Source organism: Rhinatrema bivittatum, chromosome 5, assembly GCF_901001135.1.
Source record: "Rhinatrema bivittatum chromosome 5, aRhiBiv1.1, whole genome shotgun sequence".
NCBI lineage: Eukaryota > Metazoa > Chordata > Amphibia > Gymnophiona > Rhinatrematidae > Rhinatrema > Rhinatrema bivittatum.
In genome coordinates this window covers 362,376,022-362,400,563 of record NC_042619.1, presented here as the reverse complement: position 1 = coordinate 362,400,563, position 24,542 = coordinate 362,376,022, and the positions used below count along the sequence as shown (strand labels likewise).

Sequence of the window (24,542 nt, the reverse complement as noted above, 5' to 3'; positions counted from 1 at the left end):
GTGGATGCCTGCTAGGTAAGTGGCCCGTAGAAGCATTGAATGTGTTAGGGCCCAGTCTCAAATTTGTGCTGCTTCCTGGCAAAGGAGATACGAGCCCGTTCCCCCTTGCTTGTTGATGTACCACATGGCCACTGTGTTGTCCGTTTGTATAAGTACCGTCTTGTGTGAAAGGCAGTCCTTGAACGCATGCAGCACATAACGTATAGCTCGAAGCTCTAGGAAGTTTATCTGAAAAGTGGCTTCGGTCTTTGTCCACGTCCCTTGGGTCTGCAGATGACCAATGTGCGCTCCCCAGCCTAAAGTGGATGCATCTGTAGTTAATGTTACTTGCGGAACTGGTTGCTGGAAAGGTAGACCTTTCAGCAAATTGTTCATTGATGTCCACCAAAGGAGGGAAGAACGCAATTCCTGAGTTATTTGAATGTGGGAGGACAGTGGTTGAATGGCTTGAATCCATTGTGTTTTGAGAGACCATTGCATTAATCGCATTGTAAGTCTGGCCATGGGAGTGACATGAACTATGGAGGCCATGTGACCAAGGAGGGTGAGGCACTGATGAGCTGTGACCCGAGATTGAGTTCGGAGAGAGCGTGCCAGGTGTGGGCACGGTCTCTTGGAAGAAAAGCTTTTGCTATGATGGTATTTAAATCTGCACCGATGAATTGTAGAAGATGAGATGGTGTGAAATGGGATTTCTGATAATTGATGAGAAACCCCAAGGAGTGAAGTAAGTTGATTGTGAGCTTGAGTGAATTGAGAGCTCCTTCTTTTGTTCGACTCCTGATGAGCCAATCGTCTAGATAAGGAAATACGTGCACCTTTTGTTTGTGGAGGTGTGCCACCGCCACAGCTAGACACTTTGTGAATACTCGTGGTGCTGAGGCGAGGCCGAATGGGAGCACCCGGTATTGAAAATGTTGTCCCCAGAAATCGCAAGTATTTGTGATGAGGAGGAAAGATGGGAATGTCAGCGTAGGCGTCTTGAAGGTCCAGAGAGCAGAGCCAGAGCCAATCCCCTTTTTGAAGAAGAGGTAGCATGGTGCCTAATGATACCATCCTGAATTTTTCTTTTTTGAGAAATTTGTTGAGATTTCTGAGGTCTAGGATAGGACGTAGGCCTCCTGTTTTCTTTGGAATGAGGAAATATCGGGAGTAGAATCCTCTGCCCTGCTGGGGCCGGGGAACTGGTTCTATGGCCCTGGCTCTCAGAAGGGTGGATAATTCTGTTTTTAGGAGTTTGGAGTGATGGTTCACTGTCCAAGAGGAGATTGGTGGAGTTTCTTTTGGTACAGTGAGAAAATCCAATCCGTACCCCTGAGCTGTAATGGAAAGTACCCATTGGTCTGTAGTTATGGAGGTCCAGGTGTGATGAAAGAAGGCTATGCGACCTCCTACTGGTAAGTGCGGGACTGGATTGAAGGATAGGCTTCTGCTCTCCGAGTATATCTCAAAACCCTGACGTTGATGCAGTCTGAGGAGGAGGCCTGGAAGGCCTTTGTTGCCTAGACTGGGAATGCTGAGCTGGGCGAGATGTTCGTTTACGGCTTGTTGGAGGATAGTAATGTCGTTGGCGGTAATATGGACGTCTTGTATCCCGTCTGGGAAGTCTCCTGGAAGGAGGTTGGGACTCCTGAGGAATTAAGGAGAGCTGTTTCAGAGTCTCGGTATGTTCTTTTAACATGGCGACTGCTTCCTTTACCTTGTCTCCAAAAAGGTTGTGTCCAAGACATGAACAGGTGTACATTCCCTAATACCTTTTTCTGACAATGTATCCCCTATTACATCCACAAGGGAATGTACACCTGTTCATTTCATAGTCACTTTAGCAGCAGGGTTTAATGTTACAATAAATATGTTTCCAGCACCAGTCTTCTTGGCTCTTTTTACAAATCCTTGTCCTCTATCTGTGCAGGAGTCTTGTAAGTAGGTATGGGAACTATCCACCTTCCTGGATTTGGAAAATGATAGTTCCAGTAGGCAGGGCAACCCTTAGATGGTCAGGAAACCCCCTTCCAAGATGGCCAAAAAATATGGTCTCTGCACAGAGATCAAATCCTCTCTTTCCCCAGGGAGTGAAGACTCTGGGTGGGCGCCCTCCAAATTGTAAATATTGTAAATATGTGCTTATCCCAGGACAAGCAGGATGCTAGTCCTCACATATGGGTGACATCGGTAATGGAGCCCTATACGGAAAAACTTCTGTCAAAGTTTCAATGAAACTTTTGACAGGCACCCAGAGTGCCCACTGAGCATGCCCAGCATGCCATGATATTCTCTGCCACAGGGGTCTCCCTTCAGTCTTCTTTTTTCCGCGGAGCCGTTAGCCTCGCGGTTAAATTGGAGTCCTGTGGTGATTTTTCGCCATACTTCAAAACTTAAAAAAAGTGTTAGAAAAACTTTCAACCGCAAGGATCTCCCTTTGTCACCATCGCGGTAAGTTTTTTTTCTCTGATTTTCCTCTGTTCCGCACCGTTTTTTCGTTCCATAGTCGTCGGCTGTCCGACTAGAATGGCTTCGGGCTTCAAAAAATGCCCAAATTGTGCCAGAACCATGTCCATAACGGACCCGCACCAAGAATGTGTGCTCTGCCTCGGCGAGAACCATGATGTCCAGTCCTGCCCCCTGTGCGCCGAGATGGCATCAAAGGGACGTCGGCTCCGGATGGAGAAAATGGAGCAACTTTTTAAAATTCAGTTGCTCCCAGCAGCATCGACGTCAGCTCAATCGTCTCGGGCTGGAGCGATTCATAAGGTCATACTTAAAAAACGACTACCAGGTGAGGCCGGAGATGCGTCCATTCACTCCCCCTCGCCATCGAAGGCGTCCACGTCGGGCAGTGAAAAATCAAAGGAGAAACATCGACATCGGCACCGACGCCCACATGCATCGACCAAGGTCACTGCTACTTGCTTGCCCTTCTCGACATTTCCTCTGCGTTCGACACAATAAGCCACAACCACCTCATCACCCGCCTATCTGACATAGGCATCTCAGGCTCAGCCCTCCTGTGGTTTAAATCCCACCTGTCTAATAGACAATTCTCAGTCAAAATAAGCAATGCTGAATCCAATCATTACTCCCTCTCCCAAGGAGTTCCACAAGGTTCCTCCCTTTCATCCACCCTGTTCAATAATTACCTCACACCTCTCTGCCAGCTCCTATCTGATCTTGGCTTCAATTCTACCTTTATGCCGATGACGTCCAAATCATCATACCAATTCATGACTCTATCTCTGAATCTCTAAAGCTCTGGGAGAAATGCCTTACTTCCATTAATACCCAACTCACAAATCTCCAACTTGCCCTAAACTCCACCAAAACTGAACTGCTCTTCATATCCCAACACCAAATCCCCAAACCCTCCCTTGCAAATGACCCAGCATTTAGTTCCATTTCTGCTCAGCCCGTTGTACGAGACCTCAGTGTCCTGATTGACCAACAACTGAACCTAAAGTAATACATCAACACAATCCTCAAGGAAGGTTTCTCTAAGCTCAATGACCTAAAAAAACTAAAACCCTTACTTCATACCCATGATTTCCGTACCGTCATTTAGGCCACCCTCTGTTCTAAAATGGACTACTGCAACTCCCTTCTCCTAGGTCTCCCCTATTCCATCATAAAACCGCTTCAAATGCTCCAGAATGCGGTAGCAAGGATCATCACAAATGCCAGTAAATCTGACCATATCACTCCAATCCTTAAAATCCTCCATTGGCTCCCGATCCCCTCACGCATCCTCTATAAAACCCTTACTATTATTCATAAATCCATCTACAGACACAATTCCAACTGGCTTGATGAACTGCTCTGCATCATACTCTCTAACCGTCCCACCAGAGCAACCTATAAAGGAACCCTCCACTTGCCATCCCTCAAGAAGGCACACCTCACCTCCACAAGGAATCGAGCTCTCTCCATTCCTGGTCCTACCTGCTGGAACTCACTCCCCTCATACCTCTGACTTGAACCTTGCACCATCAAATTCTTTTTTTTTTTTTTTTTGCAAAATCATTTTTTATTGCAAAGACAAGCATTTCCACAAGTACTACAAAATCAATAGCAACAAGAGAACAAACAGTACAGTAGTTATGCTGGTCTCCTTTTAAGTAATAGTATCCACCCCTATAATCAACCAGAACCCCAACCAATCCCCATTCACATTCAAACTACACATACCAAGCACACCTCACACAACCCATTCAGACGGCCACCTCACCTTCCAGACACAGCCTCCCCCCCCCCCCCCCCCCCCCATCCCTGCACAGGAGCCCCATAATACATATGGGTAGAGAAAACCCTTAGGCACTAGCAAATTCGTGCGAGAAAAGATTAGCATGGAAGTTGTGCAGCAAAGTCCACTCAGGGGTTATTTGCCCCGGGAGGACTGGAGTACCAAGTATCAATATATCCTGCTGTGATCAACTGAGTTTGTAAATCCAAGGAGAGATGAGAATAATAACGAGCCCAACAATCTGCATAGTGTTTATCCATGGGCTTAGGAGATTTGGGAAAATCCATTCGTTCCAGCAGAATCATGTTCATCATGCAACAGTGCCAGGCCACAATCGCAGGCTCAATCCACTCAGCAAGTATAGTACGGCAGGCTAGTAGAAAAGCAATCCTGCGCCCCAGAACATTTTGCAGAGAGCGCCTGCGGTCCAGCCAGTAGGAGCACAGCAGACAGCCGTAAAGATGTCCGAATACATGTATTGACGTAGGCCAGTATTTGATTCCAGAAAGTCTCCAGGAATGAACAAAGAATCAACCGGTGCAACATGGTACCTTCTGTTGTAGAGCATTTAATAAATAGTGGAGAGGGGAGGCAACCCATTCGAAAACGGCGCACATCGTCACAAATAGTATGATGGATAATCCGAAATTGCAGGTCACGCAACCCGCAATCCTTCAGCCGTTTATGAAGAAAGGTGAAACAGGAAGTAAGGAAGGGAACCGTGACATCTTTTGCACAAAACGGTGTCCAGTAGCTAGCCAGAAGATCAAGATGAGGAGCCAACAGCATATTTGTAATCAATCTACTCCATCCTTTTATAGAGTTATGTGAATGCGCACATTCGAACAGTGTTTTAGCAAAAGCAGTTTCGTGTGAGAACTCCTCTGGCTGCCAACGAAAAGCCTGCAGGTAGTGGCGAGCTTGGAGGTAAGCAAAGAAAAACTTACGTGGCAACTTGTAATTCTCAACCATAGTTGTGTATTGTAGCACTTGAGGGGCATCTTCTTCAAAATAGTGAAAGGCATACGTAAGGCTACAACGAGCCCAAGTCTTGAATATGCCACTGGTGATGATACCAGGCTGAAAATCACAATTACCCACCAGCGGGGTAAACAATGAAAACAAGCCCGGCAGTCAGTACAAATGGCATAGCCATCGCCAGGCCCTACGGCATGGATAGAAAAAGCATTTGGGGATATTCAGAGATTGTACCCTAGCCGCAGGAGTCTGGACCACATAGAGAGGAGACCAGGGCAAAGTCATATGAGTCAACATCCCTTCTTCGCAGTAAGTATATTCATCAAGAATCCATTCCCCAATAAAGCGCATCTGGCAAGCAACGTTGTAAGCACGAAAATCAGGCAGGCCCAGCCCTCCCCGCGCCTTCGGGTGCACCAGTGTTTGATAAGAAATCCGTGCATGCTTACCCGCCCATAAAAATTGAATCAGCCCACTCTGCAATTTGTTAAGATCATAAACCTTAAGCCAAAGGGGGAGCATGTGTAGCTTAAGAACATAAGAACATAAGAAAATGCCATACTGGGTCAGACCAAGGGTCCATCAAGCCCAGCATCCTGTTTCCAACAGTGGCCAATCCAGGCCATAAGAACCTGGCAAGTACCCAAAAACTAAGTCTATTCCATGTTACCATTGCTAATGTCACCATTAGCAAGTGAACTTAATAGCAGGTAATGGACTTCTCCTCCAAGAACTTATCCAATCCTTTTTTAAACACAGCTGTACTAACTGCACTGACCAAATCCTCTGGTAACAAATTCCAGAGTTTAATTGTGCGTTGAGTAAAAAATAACTTTCTCCGATTAGTTTTAAATGTGCCCCATGCTAACTTCATGGAGTGCCCCCTAGTCTTTCTTATAGCTTATATAGCAATTTGAGAACAATCATTTTAATTAAAGCACAACGCCCTGAAAAATGAAGGGGGAGAGACTGTCAAGCCTGCAACTGTCGTCCCAAGGTAGCCAGGGTTTCACATATATTATACTCATAGAGCTTATCCAACTCTCTTGGGATCCAGACCCCTAAATATTTTAATTTCCCAGGTGCCTACTTAAAGGGGAAAGAGCCAGGCCATGTCTGAGGGAGCTGTGAATGTAGGGCCAGTGCTTCAGACTTGGAAAAATTGATGCGAAGGCTCGCTATATCCCAGAACTGTTTGAAAAGAGAGAGTATAACTGGCACACTCTGTCGGGGCCGCCCTACGAATAACAAAATATCATCCGCAAACATAGCAAGTTTGACGGGATGTCCACTCAAGCTAATTCCCCAAAATCCCTTGTCCCGTCGTAGCTCTTCAGCTAGTGGCTCAATGGCTAATACAAATAGCAAGGGAGAAAGTGGACACCCTTGCCGTACCCCACATTGTAGAGGGAAGGGGGCCAATAAACCTCCATTAATAAGAATTTTAGCACTAGGATTATGGTATAAGACCTGTAGCCACGTAACGAACTCCCCAGCTATTCCATATTGCTGGAGCACCCAAAACATATAGTCCCAGGAAAGGGAGTCAAAAGCCTTTTCGGCATCTAAACTCAGAATGAAAGCTTCCTCATGGGGATAATAATTTAGGGCAACGATGAGCCTTCTCACATTTTGCACCCCTTGGCGATGGGAAACAAAGCCAGTCTGATCTTGGTGCACCAAGGTAGGCAAGATAGTACTTAGCAGAGCCGCCAAGACCGCTGCAAGAATTTTCATGTCCACATTTATAAGAGAGATGGGCCGGTAAGATCCCACATCTTGTAAATCCCTCCCCTTTTTTGGCAGTAAAATGATAGTGGAACAATTCTCATTCGGTGGAAGGTACTTGCTCTGAATTAGAGAATTGTAATATGAGGCTAGACTAGGTAATAATGGGAACTTTAGGGTTTTGTAAAATTCGTTACTTAGCCCATCAGGACCAGCTGCCTTGCCCTTTTTCAATTTCTGTATGATGGCAAAAATTTCAGAGTCCACGATAGGGGCATTTAACATAGTGAGGGTATCTCCAGACAAGTTTGGCCAATTTAGATGTTGAAAAAAGACCTCCGACAGAGGTTGAGGGTGAAGTTTAGATGTGTATAATTTCTTATAATACGTCAGAAAACTGGCTTCAATATCTTGCGGACCAGTATGATAGATACCGTCACTACCCTTAACCCCAGCAATAAAAGATTTGGTTCTGCGAGGTCTAACTAGATTCGCAAGGAGTTTACCTGGAATATTCCACTGTTTAAATAACTGATATTTAAAATATATTAAGGATTTCGATGCCCTTTGATTCAAAGCAGTGTTTAAGGCTTGCAGTACCCAGTCTGCCTCTTGCTTGCTAGCTATAGTGGAGTCTCGAGCAAATTTAACCTGCGCTCGCTTTAACTCTGTGGTAAGACGCAGAATTTCTGCGTTTCTCTGCTTGTTATGCGTGGCAACATAAGCAATAATTTCCCCCCTCACTACTGCTTTTGCAGCGAGCCAAAGCGTGTGTGGAGCAATGTTGGGCGTATTGTTAAATTTAATATATTTGTCCCAGCCCTCTTTAAGGTACTCCTGAAAACACGCATTGGAGTCTAAATCTGGGGGCATTCTCCAAGAAAAAGCCGAAGGAGGGGACCTACCCAAATTTAAAGTGACAGATACGGGAGCATGGTCAGAAATTGAAATGGGCCCTATAGTGGCATCTGAAACGCGAGGAAAAAAATGTTCTGGCACCAGGATACAGTCCAATCGAGAGTGAGAGCTATGAGGGTGAGAAAAAAAAGTGAAATCCTGTTCCCCTGGGTGTAAAATTCTCCAAACATCTATTAAATTAGCTCATGACAGAGAAAGTTGATGCCTAGATTGGCTTACAGTCAATTTGCTTGTCCATGACCGAATTGAAGTCGCCTCCCAAGATGAGAGCGCAATCAAGCAATTTCATTAAAATACCCACCAAATGAGAGAAATAATCATGGGAATAGACGTTTGGAGCATATGCATTACAAAAAGCTATCCTTTGACGGCAGAGTGTCCCCACTACAACAACATAACGACCTTCCACGTCCTGAAATACTTCGTCCAGCTGAAATGGTACCCGTTTATGCAGAAGTATCGCTACTCCTCTCTGTCGCGAAGAATAAAATGATGAGTAGCAGCTCCCAACCCACTCCCTCTTTAATTTTTTATGTTCCAGCTCTGTCAAGTGAGTCTCCTATAAAAAGACCACCTGTGATTTTGAACGCTGAAACAAGGATAACAATTGTTTCCGTTTAATTGGAGAGTGGATGCCATCCACATTCAAAGATGTTATCTTAACCGATACCATGTCAGCTGATTAAGAGGAACAAAAGTACAGCAGATATCACATAAAGGGCATAGACAGTGACTGGACCGAACGCCCCCCAGCCTGGGCGTTCCATCCCCCACATCATAAACATTGCAAAAACTTCGCAAACAGATTTTGAAAACATGAAGGGCTCCTGGGCATGGCCTTGATCCCTCCCCTCCCCCCCAGCCTGTTTCTCACATGCACACACAAACACACATACCGAACTCATCCAACCCCAGAACTCCTTGCTCCGCAAGAGGCACGAAATACCCATCTTCCCCATAGGGACATGGGCTTCCCTCTGCCCCCTCACCCCCCCCCCCCCCCCCAGCCTTTGCCACAACCATCCCCTTGCCTGAAAACTTAAGGCACTGCATCTGGTGGCAATGAAACAAACACTGTAAAATGTATTAAACAACTGAACCGCCCCTCAAGTAACAAGGAACTGTAATGAAGAAAGTCTGTGAGGAGACGGAGGGGTTTACCCCTGGAGATGGGCCCAAAGCCATTCATGTAATATCAATAGTACATGAAAGCTGAATCTTTTGCAAGTGTAAATCCAGCAGGCCTTCATCACTCAAGTAGCAGGTCCGGGTTCCAGCGAGGATATGAAAGAATTGGCTTCCTCCTTTTTGGTGAAGAAGAGGAGAGTACCATTATGCTGCACTCTGAGCTTAGCAGGAAAAAGTAGCGCAAACTATATCCCCCTTTTGTGCAGCTCAGTGCATGCAGGAGACAGGGCTTTACGCTGTGCTGAAACTGCTGCAGAGAAATCATGGTACAGCATGATCCGATGGCCCTGATATTCCACATCCTGGTGCTGTCGAAAGGCTCACATGAGCTGAATTTTGTGTGACCAGTTTAGGATTCTGGCCATCACTGGCCAAGGTTTGCTAGTCGCTTCCCTGGGTGGCCCCATTCTATGTACCTGTTCGTAGCGCAAGCGGCCAGAAGTAACAGTCAGGCCCAAATGAGTAGGAAGCCAGGTTTCAATGAAAGCATATAGTTCCTGTTTGGGCACTGATTCTGGAAGACCTATGATTTTGATATTGTTATGTCTGTTCCTATTCTCTTGATCTTCGAGGCGGTCCAGCAGCTAGGTATGTTGCGTAGATAACTCTTGTACTTGCCTTTCCACAATGAGCAGCCGGTCCTCCTGATCAGACAAGTCTATGCTCCGCCTCGTCCAGCCTTTTAGCCTACCCCTCTACAACATTCTTTATATCCTCCATTGAAGATTAGATTTTTAATAATCTAGCATCCAAAACTTCAGCGACCCTGCTGGATATTTTTAAAAGGGCTGTCTCCGAGACCTCTGCTATCGGGGCTGCATTGTCTCCCGCGGTCACGGCCGCCATCTTGGCCACCTTTTGCTTGTGCTGCTGAGAGAGCCATGCCGATCTCTGGCGCATATCGGGCCTCAGAGCACTCGTTTTGATCCAAACCGCGGCAAATCGATTGCCCCAAGTGTCCTCTGTTAGCCCCGACCAAAAAAGAGTGATGAGAAGGAAAAAACAGGAAGGATGGTGACCAACTGGAGCGGAGACAGCCCGGAACTGACTCACTTTTGCTGCTGGGTAAGTCGCGCCAAACAAATACTCGCTGCCGGCCTCAGAATGCTCGTTTTCGCCCGAAACTGCGGCGAATCAACAGCCCCCGATGTCCTGCAGATCATCCAGCCAAAAATAAAAATGGCTATATAAAATTGGGGGGGGGGGGGGGGGGTGGGGGGGGGGTGGCGGCCGATTTGGGGGGAGGGGGCCCGGAGCTGGCTCATAGCGTTACCAACCCCAGTGACGTCATCCCGGAAGTCTCCATCAAATTCAAAAATAAATTAAAGACCTGGCTCTTCAAGCAGGCTTACCCAGATTAGATCCCCTGCACCCTTGACACTTTGTTGCATCAGCACCTGACCTGAACTTATGTACAAAGTTTTTGGGGTTTTTTTTTACACCATTTACCTATGTACAAACCTATGTACAAAGTTTTTTACACCGTTTACCTGTTATCTTATACAGTTTGCTGCTCTTGTTTGCCAGTTTCCGGCTACTTCTCTCCCTTTTAGCTCTGTAGTCCCATCCCCAGAACCTGTTTGATGTATTTTCTACCTGCAGTTCTGATGTAAACCAGTATGATGTAACTACTAATACCGGTATAAAAAAGCTTTAAATAAATAAATAAAATAAATATATAATAAGATACTCCCAATTAAGATCCCCTTGAAATTTACTTTATTTTTCTTCTGTTTGACTTAAATCACTTACACTCCCCTTGCCAGTACAAAACTATTTTTCCTGTTAATGACAAGCAGTTCTTCCTAATCTGTTTTCCAATCATTGATAATAGTCCTACTATTTCTTTTAATATTTTTCAGGGTTAATTTTGCACTTATTTGTGAGAAGCTGCTAATTGACTCCTATTACACACAATTACTTTCCTCAACTGCTTAAATGGGTAGTAGTCTATACTAAACTCAAATGAGGGTTTACTTTGCACGTATTTGTGCAAAGCACTAGCTGGTTCCAATTATGTACATTTTTCCATGCCCCCTAATAGGAAGATAGCCTATAAATGTAGATTTGATACATGGGTGGGTACAAACAAGGAATCAACTCCATCACATACTTAGACAGACGTACATCTCCTAACTTCACTGAAACTCATAATCAACATCGACAAAACTGAAATAATCCTCATGGATAAAAAACACAATCCAACTCCACCACCCCTTCCTTTACATGACAATCAAATTAACTCTATTCTCCCTTTCACCCACACCAGAAACCTTGGAATTATTATTGACAAAGAACTTTCATTCAAAAACCATATATCAAACAAAATCAAAGAGGGATATCACAAACTACTAACCCTAAGACATTTAAAACCGTTTCGTAACCCTCATGACTTCAGAACTGTATTACAGCTACTCATATTCTCTACCATCGACTACTGCAACTCCCTACTGATTGGAATACCATCTTCTATCATCAAACCTCTACAGATTTTGCAGAATTCTGCAGCCAGAATTCTGACAGGAACAAGGAGAAATGATCACATAATGCCCATATTGATTTCACTACACTGGCTTCCAATTAAAGCACATATTGAACACAAATCCTTGACCATCATACATAAAATACTAAATAATGAACATCAGGGACTAACTGGCTTAAACATTACCCCCCAAAATCCTCAAAGAAACCTATGCTCAAACAACTCAGGACGCTTAAATGCCCCCCCCTAAGAGATGCTCACTTGACAACAACAAGAGAAAGAGCGTTTTCCATTGCCTGCCCTAAAATTTGGAACTCCTTCCCAAAAGATCTGAGAACACAACCTAACCTCAAAACTTTCAAAAAAGACCTAAAGACATGGCTGTTCTGCAAAGTCTACATTGACAGTCAAACTTCTCATCATCCTAACACCCAAAGGAACTTCCAACCAAATCCACAAAATAACTTGACTCCAACTAGCTCCAAATAAACCCTCCTCACTCATAAATGATTCTCTTCTGGACTATAATTGTTTAATCTATTGTTTAATATGCATCCTGTTAGTCCTTTTTTCACAATTGGTAAAAGAAGTACTATTTGAATCTTGTAAACTGTTATGATGCCTTCACCGAATGACGGTATATAAAGCTCAACAAATAAATAAATACATTTATTTAATTTATATTCCGCTTTTCAGCACTTTAAAGCGGATTATAATTAGGTACTGTATTTTCCTATCCTCTCAGCAGGCAATATGTTTGTTGTTGAATAGACCCCAGTTTTATCCAGTTGCAATTCCTGCTCTGCTCTCAGCAGCTCTTTCTTCAGCTGTAACTCTTTGAAACTTTTATGCAAAAAGGACAGGTACAGAGCTGTCAATGCAAAAGCTTTATCAAAAAGTGAAAATGCCAAAACAAAAATAACATAATGTCTATTACTAAAATAATAAAAGCCAGTGACAAAATAATAGATGATAAAAAGATCAACACAAAATGCTTCACCCGTCAAGAATTACATGAACATCCCCACCTCTAATTCATGGTCAGAGGGAATAAAACCTTCATCTAATCAGTTTATAACTTATTTTTAAATCATAATGTATTGTCTTACCTCCCTTTAACAATTTTGTAGAACCCCAGGCACTTTTGTTTTGAATGGACAAATCATTCTTTTGAAGAGCAGATCCATACAGGTCTTTCTCAGATTTAGATATTAAAGATTTTTCTTCTTCCAGAGATGAAATATCCCAGTTATCATCATCCAAGTCTGTTAACTAATAAACAGTGAGGAAACAAATGGGTTGAATAAGAAGAAACATATAAATCGCAGATTAAAATATATCAAAGATTAGGACTTACAATCTTTTAAAATGTGTTTCATGGCAAAAGCATTCACAATTATTACAAGAATCTACCGAACAGCTGATTGAACATTTAACAGGGTAATAAAGCAGAAATTTAATCAGGACAGTAAATTCATCAAATGTTTAAATGTTTTAAAAAATAGTTTCGTATTTTATAGTCAAAAACCCATGAAGAATACATCAAAGGTAAAACAAAATGACTCACCTATAACCAGTAGTTTCCATGGTCAAGGGGGTACAGTCATCTGACTGTACTGACACAAAGCATTTCTTAAAGAATTCTAGAAAAGCCTGGAAGGGCATATGCAGAATTCCCACTGTTGCACAGGGCCCCTCAGTCATATATAATAGCATAAAGCAATTTAACTCCGTAAGAGAAAAAAGTGAATATATATGGCTAATTGTAATGCTGATCATGGAGAATTCTCATTACATGGACCCAAAAAGCAAAGCGGAAGCCGATCCAGTTGGCTGTATTAGAGTAAAAACACTAGGAATCGGATGATCACACGAAGCCCTTTATTATGTGCCCGACTCTGGCCGAGTTTCGCTTGTAGAGCTGCCTCAGGGGCAATTCAATTGGCAGGACTTAAAAAATGTCTGCTGGGCTGCTGTCACATGTCACACTGTCACAAAATCACGTATGGATATACATTAGTTCCTGCGGAATGTATTGACCATCATTCTGCTGCTATCATCGCAGCAGAATGATGATCAATACATTCCGCAGGAACTAATGTATATCCATACGTGATTTTGTGAGTGTGACATGTGACAGCAGCCCAGCAGGCATTTTTTAAGTCCTGCCAATTGAATTGCCCCTGAGGCAGCTCTATGAGCGAAACTCGGCCAGAGTCGGGCACATAATAAAGGGCTTCGTGTGATCATCCGATTCCTAGTGTTTTTACTCGAATTCTCATTACATGCCAGCTACTTTGTTTTCTCTGCGGACATGTAGGATGAATCAGCCACACAAGTGAATATCACTAGATAAGGGCTGCATTCCAAAAAAATAGAGGAAAATGAGAGCAATAACAAAAATGTCCACATTGGTATGCAAGTACTTTCACTTTGAAACTTGGCATAAGTATAAATTACCTGCAGACATTTAAACCTGCTTTTTGTGAGATCACTTTAATGGAAAATAACATGCAAAGCTTTTAAAGTACAATCTATACTCGTGCTTTTCTTCCCTGACCTACAGACAGCCTTCAAAAATGCCTCATCTAAATACGGCTAAAAGTACACGTTTACCTGCATCGTCGGAGGATAGTTTTCAGTCAATTTATGTGTGTAAATCAATATATTTTTTCTCACATCAAAAGAAAATTATAAAAAGGAGTAGAGAAAAATATCTCTCCCCTCCTCGCCAATACACTCCCTATTAGGAAAATAGAGTTGTCCAGGCTATTATTTATTTATTTATTTATTTCGAGATTCTTATATACCGTGGTACGTATAGATATACATCACCTCGGTTTACAGACAACCTTAATTTTAGCAACAGGCTTTACATTAAACAGTTTATACAAAAATTAAACAGTAAAAAATAAATTAGTAACAGATTTTACAATTAACCGTTTTAAAGAATATGTAAATAATTAGCAGCTTTAAGCTTTACATTTATCAAGTTTCCATATACCAAAATATAACTATTGTAACTATAATAAACCAATCAAGTTTAACATAAGAGAATGAACATGATAGTAATTTAAGCCATTAATCTGTTGGATGAGACATTAAGGACAAGTTCAGGTTGCTTCACAGAAGTTACAAACATGAGAAGGATGGGGGGAGGGGAACAGTGATCCCTACAAGGAAACTACATGCTAGCTAGCAGAATACCTCACCTCGTCACACATGCAAAACCTCACCAAATAGAGAATAAAGTGAGCATAAAAATGTAACATGCATGCAAAAACTGAACTGGAAACTGCAACATGCCAAACCCTGTATGCAGTGCAACAATGGAAACATCACCATGTCTCATAAAACATCAAACAAAATTAAGAAATATTAAATATCAATCATAATAGTAAAACCATACCAATAAAAAGAATAGAAATACATGGTTTAATGGAACAAAGTCAGCATGGCTTTACCCAGGGCAAGTCTTGCCTCACAAATCTGCAGATGATTTTTTGATTGAGGCCAATGTTGTACCCACAGTTCTTCCAGTCAGTACTGCAAGTTCTGGTCCTGTCAGGCTTAGATTACTGTACCTCATTTTTGGGGCTTCCAGCAAATGCAATTTGAGCACTTCAGATCATCCAGAATTCTGCCACATGTATACTGACCAGTACCAGTATTAGAGATCGTTCTAATTTTTTTTTTTTTTATGAATGTTGCATTTATAAACTGCTTGGAAATTTTGATAGGCGGTATAGAAATATTTTAAATAAATGGAGGAATACTTTACATCAACTATTGGTAATGGAAAAATAAGTCTGCACATTTGGTGACTTTCAGTTTAAGAGATTCTTTCTGAACATTTGGTCACCTAATATCCAATCCTTGCTCATGTGGCACATAGCCAGGTTCTTAATGATTGACATTTGGATATGTGAAGCCTCAGATGCCACTGTTTGGTTATGTGATGTACTTCGAAAGGAGACCAGGTTGGTTGGTAGAAGTTGTAAATTTAAGTTTACTCAACTATTAATCTTTGTCTCTTTATCTTGTTTACTGTTTATGGTGGAAATATTAATAGATATATTCAAAAAATCGATATAAATAAAATGGGTTTTATCCAACAAAAATTGTTTTGACCACCAATTGACTTAGAAAATAGCCACTGCTATTACTAGCATCAGTGGCATGGGATATACTTAGTTTTTGGGTACTTGCCAGGTACTTGTAGCCTGGATTAGCCACTGTTGGAAACAGGATGCTGGGCTTGGTGGACCCTTGGTCTGACCCAGTATAACATTTTCTTATGTTCTTCAAAAACAAAACCCAACAAGGGGAAACTCAGCGGGTTAATCGGCAATAGCCAGAACGCTGATTCTACGTCTGCTTTGGCTAACAAAGCCCCCGGTCCCGCACCATGGACTAACGCTACTGCTTCATCAAAAGAAGCATATTTCACTGTACACTGACTTCGCGGAATAAAGTCATTGACCGATGATCCCTCGGGATATGATAAGTTCAGAATCAACCGAAACTTGCCCGGCGCCTTCTTTGGGATGACTGCTAACAGCGACAAATGCATCCGGTCAAATGGCCGAACCTCAAAAGGCCCCACCACTCTCCCCAACTGAATTTCCGCCTGCAACTTCTCCCAGGTGACGTCCGCCATTCGGTACGCCGATCTAGCATTCCTCGCTCGCCCCTCACCCTCCGGACCCTCGTAAGGGATACTAAAGCCCACACTAAAACCAACACTCAACAAAGAAGCCACAACTGCATCCAGATAACACTGTAACCACTCCTTTAACACAGAGACCACAACCGGTGAATCCGCCTTCTGGTCCAAGACATCATAGCTTTCCACCCTTAGTAATGGCAGTATTCTGCCCTTGAGAGCACTTTGTGGCCGGATGCGCTCCTCCGCATGAGGCGCACGTGTGCCGGAATTTGCACACAGAGAACAAGCATATGAGCTTGTTGAACCTCCAACAGATGTCAGACCCTCCCCCCATAAACTTGCTGCCCGACTCCAACTTCCTAGCACTCCCTGATCCAGAAAAGGAACCACTCTTACCACCACTGGCCCCATATCCTACTGAATTACTGCTCACACCTCCCCCTACCCCAACACTCTTGGTTACACCGACCCCTTTGTTCGTCTGGGTTAGCCACAGATGAATGTCCTGAGAACCCCAGGACATAAACCTATTCCCCGCCATTTTGTCTCGAAACTTTTCATCGTAGTTGAGCCAAGCCCAACCTTCGTAATCTTTGAACGCCCCCAGTATGCTGTCCGCGTAGAATAGCAAGGCCCTGTATTGGGTCGGGTCAAAGTGGCTTACTACACTAGCCAGTCGTAAGAAACCCCGTACGCAATTTACTATATTTTTTTAAACTTTAGGCCCCGATCCATCTTTTTTATTCTTCTTTTTACCTTTCTTTTTGTCCTTTCTCCCTCTCCGTCTTCCCTCTAATAATTAGAAAATATTCACAAATTTATGTTTGCGAATCCTCCTAACTAAATGCTTCTCGGCACTTCTTCCCATAATTCTGTTAGCGAAGCCAATGTCGGGTGTCCCATGTCTTGCTTGGGCCCCTCCCCTAACACTGTACGCTGTCCTGGTCCTGAGTCACTTGAACTCGAAGATGACGAAGATGAACTGGAAGAACTGCTAACCCTTGACCTCCTTTTCTTCCTGGCAGGCCCCTTACCCTCTTGCTCTTCTCTCCTTGCTGTCATACCTGCTCCCGCGCCCACTGCACCGCCGTCCGTGACATCCACTGGATGCCCCACCGACATCACTCGTCTGGACGCCGTGGCCTCTCGCTCCGCTGGGAACTCCTGTTCTCTCCAGGCCTCTTGCCGTGACGTCCCTGGGAACACTTCCTCAGTCTCATCTGGAAAAAAGCCCCTTTCCTGCTCCCCCCCCCCCTCTGTTCATTGCCAAATCTTTACCTCCTCTCCCTTTTCCCATCGCACCCGCCGCCGGGAACCCGCCTTCCCAACCCTCGGCCCGCCCCTCCCCCGGTTGCTCCGCTCTCTGACCCCTTGAAACAGTTCCTCCCCATACTCACTCCCCAACTCCATCGGCTAAACCCCCAAACCCCTCATGCGCCATCCTCCCTCCCCCCTACAAACTGTGGGCTAGACTCGAACCGGGAGCCTACATAGTACCCCAGGATGTCCGTGATCAGGGCTGCTGCCGGACCGCCCAACACCCCTTGCCGTAAGGTAAGGGTGCTTCAACACCGGGAGGGGGGGACCCATTCAGTCCCCACCGCGCTGCGGCTCCTGCCCCCCCCCCGCCCCTGATGCCTGCCTCCCAACCAGCTGCTTACCTTTCCTACTTTCCCTCTCCACTGGCCTGCGGTTTCGCTGGGCTGCCGTGACAGCAGGAGGCACAGAAGTTGACTGCCCTCCATATATGGGCGTCCTTCCTCCCCCTTGCACCAGGCTCCTCCTGCAACTCGTAGGGGAATTCCCCTTAACAACAGCACTCTTGACTGCCTCGGAAGCAACGGACCTCTGCCCCTTCTTGGAGCCCCTGCACGCCCCCGAGGCTGCCTCGGCTGCCGCGGCCCTATAGCCAACCAGACGCCCCGGGACCGCAGGAGCACTATGCTGCACGTGAGCGGGGCCGACCGGGGGATCAGGCAGCAACCAACCCTCACCACACAACGCATCCATGGAAATCTCGGCTGCCTCCCCGGGCAGTGAGGAGGTGGGTGAAGGCGGGCCGGAATTTGCCGCAAGCGCACAAACTGGGGGGGGTCTGCCGATTCAGGGCCACTCTCCCCTGAATCGGAAGAGGGGGAGCGACCAGGCCGAAAAAACCCTGGGTCCGAAAAAACAGGAGGGGGGACCACCCGCCAGGGCTGCCTGGCTCAGCGGAGCCCCGGGCCGTGTTCTACTCACCGCTGCCAACCTCAAGGGGGGGGGGGGGGGCCGGGCCCGGGACCCAGGCATCACCGCCGATAGCTGCCTTCTCTTTACCGTTGCCACCTCCGGAGGGGGAGCTGACGATCTGGCCTTCGCTCTCTTCATCCTCCCTACTCTCACAAAACCCCCACTGCCAGAAAAATTGCCCAAAAAGCAAAAAACAGCCAGGAATCACCACCGGAGCAAAAGCAGAAACCTGCCGCTTGCCTCGCTGCTGTTTCCTGACTGACTTAACTCCCTTCTAAAACTTGGCGCACCAGCAGGGCAACCAATGGCAAGGCAGCAATTCAAAATTGTTGCCACTGCCATTGGTTACCCTTGCTCCCCCCCCTCCTCCACGCTAACCTCACTTTCTGCCCTTGTCCCATGTTATTGGTGGTGGTGGCGCGAGACAAGCTTGCACCACCTTTTCTTAAAGCCAAAAGAGCATGGAAATAGACTCAATCGAAGAAAATAGGAAAGAGCATAATAAATACTGGCAAATTAAAGTTAAGACAGGCCAAGAGAGAATTTGAAAAGAAGAATGCCAGAGAGCCCAAATCTAATAATAAAATCTTTTACAAGTATGTTTGAAGCTAAAAGCCTGCGAGGGAGTCAGTTGGGCTGCTAGATGACTAAAGGCTAAAAAGGGTGCTCAGGAAATAGCAGAAAAACTGAATTCTTTGTTTCAGTCTTTACTGAGAAGGATATTGGGAACATACTTACTGGAAACATTCTTTGATGGTCATGATTATGAGCAACTAAAACAAATCTCTGTGATAATGGAGAATGCACAGAAATAAAGGTTAACACAGAAAACAAATAAAATATATAAGGTGATACATTTTATTGGACCAACTTAATAAATACTTTATTCTTCGGGTTACAATTCAAAGGAGCAAAAGATGGCATTATCAGGAAATATAAAGTAGTGTGGTTGCAATAACTGAACTGCAGATTATATACAGATTCCGACCTAATGGAAGCCCGCCCTACCTCAGTTGGACTTCATTGGTTCTTGTTTGGTGCCTGGTGCCTCCACCTGGGGAAGGTAGTATTAGTGGGTGGGATCTCCCTCCCTTCACCCCAGGAAAAAGCAGAATTGTCTACCTGTAACAGGTATTCTCCAAGGACGGCAAGATGTCAGTCTTCACACATGGGTGACATCATCCTATGGAGCTCAGCTTGGAAAAACTATATCAAAATTTCTAGAACTATGATTGAGCCTCACTGGGCATGCTCATAGCATGCCATTATACCATGTGTTCACACAGGGTCCCTTCAGTCTCTTTTTAGCAAATAGGAAAAATAAGGAAGGAGAACCTAACTCCATGGGAGATGGGTGGAGTCGTGAGGACTGACATCCTGCTAGTCAAGAAATGTATTAAGTTGCATGCCCACTGGAGTCACTTTCTCCTTCCTCCTTTGCTTTCACTGAGGACAAGCAAGATGGCAGTCCTCACACATGGGTCATCCCTAGTCACTTGGAAAAAAGATGCAACAATAAAACCAGTGCAATGGACAACATTTTTGTTTGCAATAAGCCTTTTTTGTTATTTATACTAAATCTAAGGGGGGAGGTGCAGCCTGAAATCAAAACAATGGGCCCTAGGTGGGTTCTACACCTCAAACAAATTCCGAAAGACAGATTGGCCAAACCTACTGTCGCGCTGGCTATTCTTGTCTAGACAATAATGCAGTGTGAATGAGTGAGAGAAATCCATGTCATAGCCTTGCAGATCTCCTTCATGGGAACTGATCGTAAATGAGCTACTGACAGAATGAGCGCTAACATGGCCCACCAGATTCAATCCCAACTGAGCTACAGAAGGAGATGCAATTTGCTAGCTAATTGGAAATAATCTGTTTGGCAGCGGTGATTCCTAGTTTGCTTGGATCAAAAGAAAAAGTTGGGTGAATTTCTATGGGCTTCATTCCACTCCAAGTAGAAGGTCAAGGTTTTCTTGCAGGCCAAACTGTGCAGCGATTGTTCACCTTGGTGGACATGTGGCCTGGGGAAAAATGTTTAAAGGATGATTGACTGGTTACGATAGAATTCTGAGATCACTTTAGGCAAGAACTTAGGTTGGGTACACAGGGCCATTCTACTATGATAAAACTTTGTCTAAGATGAATAAATTATTAGAGCCTAAATTACTACAGCCTAAATTACTGGAGAATAAATACAACCTTCCAGGTCAGGTCCTCAGGTCACAAGAATGTAGTGGCTCAAAGGGAGCTTTCATCAGCTAGGACAAAGCCACGCTGAGGTCTCACAGCACAGCAGGAGGTGTGATAGGAGGCTTCATATAAACAGACCCTGCATGAAATGGACAATTAGAGGCTGTATTGAGATGGGCTTGCCTTCTACATGGTGATAGTAAGCACCAGTTGAACAAAGGTGGACCCTTATCAGAATTGGTCTTGAGACTACCTCAAACAAATGTAGAAAGTACTCAAGCCATTTTTGTGTTGAACAGGAGAAAGGATCTGAGGTCTTTTGCTCACACCGCACAGTAAACCTCCTCCGCTTCAGTCCATAAGATTTCCTAGTGGAATCCTTTCTTGAAGCTAACAAAAAATGAGACACATTCTCAGACAAAACAATGGGTTGCAGAGTCAACTTCTTAACATTCAAGCGGTAAGCAACAGAGCCTTGAGGTTAAGATTGTGCAAACAGCCTTGATCCTGAGTGATGATATCCAGGTAAGCATCCAGACTAATTGGTTCCCTGATGGACATTGCCAGGAGGAGTGGAAACCAGATCTGTCTCAGCTAAAAGAAGGCTATGAGCATCATGGTCCCCCTGTCTTCTCTAACCTTCAACAATATTTTCATTACCAGCGGACATAGAGGATATGCATACTGATGATCCCTGTCCCCAATGAGGGTCAAAGGCATCACAGAGGCTAGTCTGCCAAACGTCCTCTTCTTGGAGCAGAAGCGTGGGACCTTCCTGTTCCAAAGAGATGCAAACAGATCACCTCAGGAGTTCCTTATTGGTGAAAAATCAGCTTCACCTCTCCTTTCTTCAGGGACCATTCATGTGGTTGCAAGGACTGACTCAGTTTGTCCATCAACACGTTATCCACACTGGCCAGTAAGTGGCTCTGTGAATCATTCTGTGAGAGATGGCCCAGCCCCACAGCTGGACAGTCACCTGACACAGAAGGTACAAACCTGTACCTCCATGCTTGTTGAGGTAATATACTGTCACCTGATTGCTGTCTGGACAAGAACAACTTTGTTAGATAGTGAATCTTGGAAAGACCTTAGAGCATACTATATCATCTGGAGCTCCAGGAAAATGATCTGGTGCAACTGCTCCTGAGTGGACCAAGAACTCTGGGTACAGAGGCCATCTACATGAGCTCCCCAGGGTGCATCCACTAGTGAGGACAATTTAGAATGAAGCAATCTGGAAAGGAATGCCCCTTGACCAGGTTGAAATTGTCCTGCCACCAGGTCAGAGAGTCCTTGAGCAGTTGGGTGATTTGGATGCTGTCTCTCAGATCTTGCGTGGCCTGAAATCACTGAGATCTCAAGGACCACTAGGATCTTTTCACATAAAGATGTGCCATGGGAGTCACGTGCACAGTTTACGCCATGAAGCCCAAATCACTGAGATCTCAAGGACCACTAGGATCTTTTCACATAAAGATGTGCCATGGGAGTCACGTGCACAGTTTACGCCATGAAGGCCAATAACCTCAACATGTGCCAAGCTGATGACTACTGACTCTTAAATTTCCTCCACTGCAGCCTTTTGTTATGGAAGGAAGATCTTGGCCTAAGTCATGTCTAGCAGGGCTCTGATAAACTCCAATCAAGGCGATGGGCTGAGGTGAGACTTGGGGTAGTTGATAATGAACCCTAGTAACTCTAGCACTTGGACTGTCTTGCGCATTGATTCCTTGGCTCCAGCCTGAGATGTGCTCTTGACCAGTTAATCGTCCAGATAGAGAAACACATGCACCTAGTATGCCGCCACCACAGCAAGGCATTTTATGAAGCTACATGGGGCAGATGCTAGCCAAAAAGGCAGAATGCGATACTGTATGTGCTGGTTTACCATCAAAAATCAGAGATACTTCCTGTGACCGAGAACTCTATCTATGTAAGTATAGGTATCTTTCAGATCGAGGGAGCACAGTCACTCTCCTTTTTGAAGGACAGAAATAAAGGGAAACATTTTGAACAATTCTCACTTGATAAATTTATTCAAGGCCCTTAGGTCTAGAATGGGACGGAGGCCCCCTGTTTTCTTTGGAATTAGGAAAAGCTTGGAGTAGAATCCCCATCCTCTCTGGCACTCATGAGGGAGAACGTTTTTTGAAGCCGTTCCTGATTCAGGAACTGACCCTAAGATGCGTCCGGGGGCCAATCTGATGTACAACCAATAGGTTTAATTTGTACCCTCTTCTAATAATGCTGAGGACCCTCACATCCGAGGTTACACTGGGTCACCGGTTTACATAAAATCACAGCCTGCCCCCAACTGTAATGTCCTTGGGCATGGGTAGAGGAATCCTGGCCATACTCTCTGCAATCCAATCAAAATCCCAACCCAGAAGTTGACTGGGTTACCATCTGGGGTTAAGACACCCTCTGCTACCTTGGATGGGCACAAGAGGCCTGCTATGAAAGGGAAGAAGATAATACCTCTTCGAGCAAAAGAAGTGCTTCCTTGGCCCCAACCTTGGGTACTACCTGGATGAGGAAGCTAGGTTTGAAGTAGCTGTGGAGAGTTGTTGGAGCATTGCACAGTGATCACAGATTTGTGCCACTGCATCCTTAACCCTATCTCCAAAGAGATTCTCTTCAGTGCCAGGCACATCAGCAAGGCTTTTCTGCACTGCCAAACAGAGATCTGAACCCTGCAGCCAAGTGAGTCTGCAAGTTCCTAGCCCCATGGCAGAGATTTTCAATACTGCTTTGAAAACATTGTAATTCAAGTGGACCCTGTGTTTTCCAACAGTGACTGTAGGGAATCTTGCTGCTTTTGAGGAAGCTGCTTGGCCATCCCCTGCACTTGTTCTGCATATACTGGCCCATGTGGGCAATGGGTATAACTCCTTGAAAAGCTTTTCTCCTAACAGAATACATGGCTCTAGGATCCCTCCCTGGGACAATGAGGAATGGGTTCTAGACCTCTTGGCCTCAGAGAGCGGATTCGATAATGACCGACCGATGTGGCAATTGACGCATGTAGAATCTGGGAGCCTTCTGGATGAGATAGGATGCATCTGCCTTTTTATTTATGGAAGCCACTGTAAGGGGGGTTCTCCCACATCCTGCTCGGGACCTCCTGCAGGATCTCATGAACTGGGACTGCCATGATCTCCTTGGGGAGCTCCATGAACTGGAGGATGTCCAACATTTTGTTCTTGGACTCTTCCTCTTTCTGCAATGTGAATGGAATGGCTTCTACCATTGCTCTTACAAATCCTGCAAAGGTGAAGTCCTCCAGCAAACACCTCTTCTCTGGTGGAGAAGAGGGGTCAGAGAGGAAACCTGTAGGCATCTCTTCCTCAGAAACATCTCTGTATTCACAACCATGCTCCTATGAGTACCGAGGGCTCTCTCTATGCTCTGTCCTTAGCCAGTGGGTCACAGACTGCAGCAACTTATTGTATGGATCTGGACCCAGAGGAGCTCCGGCTTCTTGGTGAAGCTTCCTCTCCTGAGGAACCGGAGATCAGCAATAGGATGACTGCCATCAACCTCAATGCTCCTCCAGGCACCAGTGATAGAGCGGGCAGTGACACTGGTGCTGGCATCGATGTAACACCAGTGAGCACCTGAAAGAAATTGAGCAGTGGCTTGAGGATTGTTGATTCCAACCTCGGTGTCCTTGATGTGTTGACAATGAAGCCCTGTATCAGCTTTTGCACAGCCTGCTGGACCCATTTTTCCAGTTCCTCCTCAAAAATCACTGATGCCAACACCAATTGGAAGGCAGGATGGCTGGCTACATCCCCCTCTAGAATAGAGAAGCTGATTGTTGGTTGACACCAGGAACGATGGAGACTATCATGAGCACCCAGAATTCTTACAGGATGAGCTGTCCTTGTCCTTGGAGCCAGACCATCCCCATTCCTGGC

At 45.0% G+C, this 24,542-nt stretch overlaps 1 protein-coding gene across 7 annotated transcripts in view; it reads right to left on the bottom strand.

The window, feature by feature from the left end:
- Positions 1-24,542, bottom strand: part of DZIP1 (DAZ interacting zinc finger protein 1) — a 600,492-nt gene that overhangs the window by 28,090 nt on the left and 547,860 nt on the right. For all 7 annotated transcript variants that reach the window (XM_029604725.1, XM_029604724.1, XM_029604720.1 and 4 more), the window contains one exon: positions 12,638-12,800. In XM_029604725.1, coding sequence (XP_029460585.1) covers positions 12,638-12,800 — 163 coding nt within the window. The remainder of the gene's footprint in view (positions 1-12,637; positions 12,801-24,542) is intronic.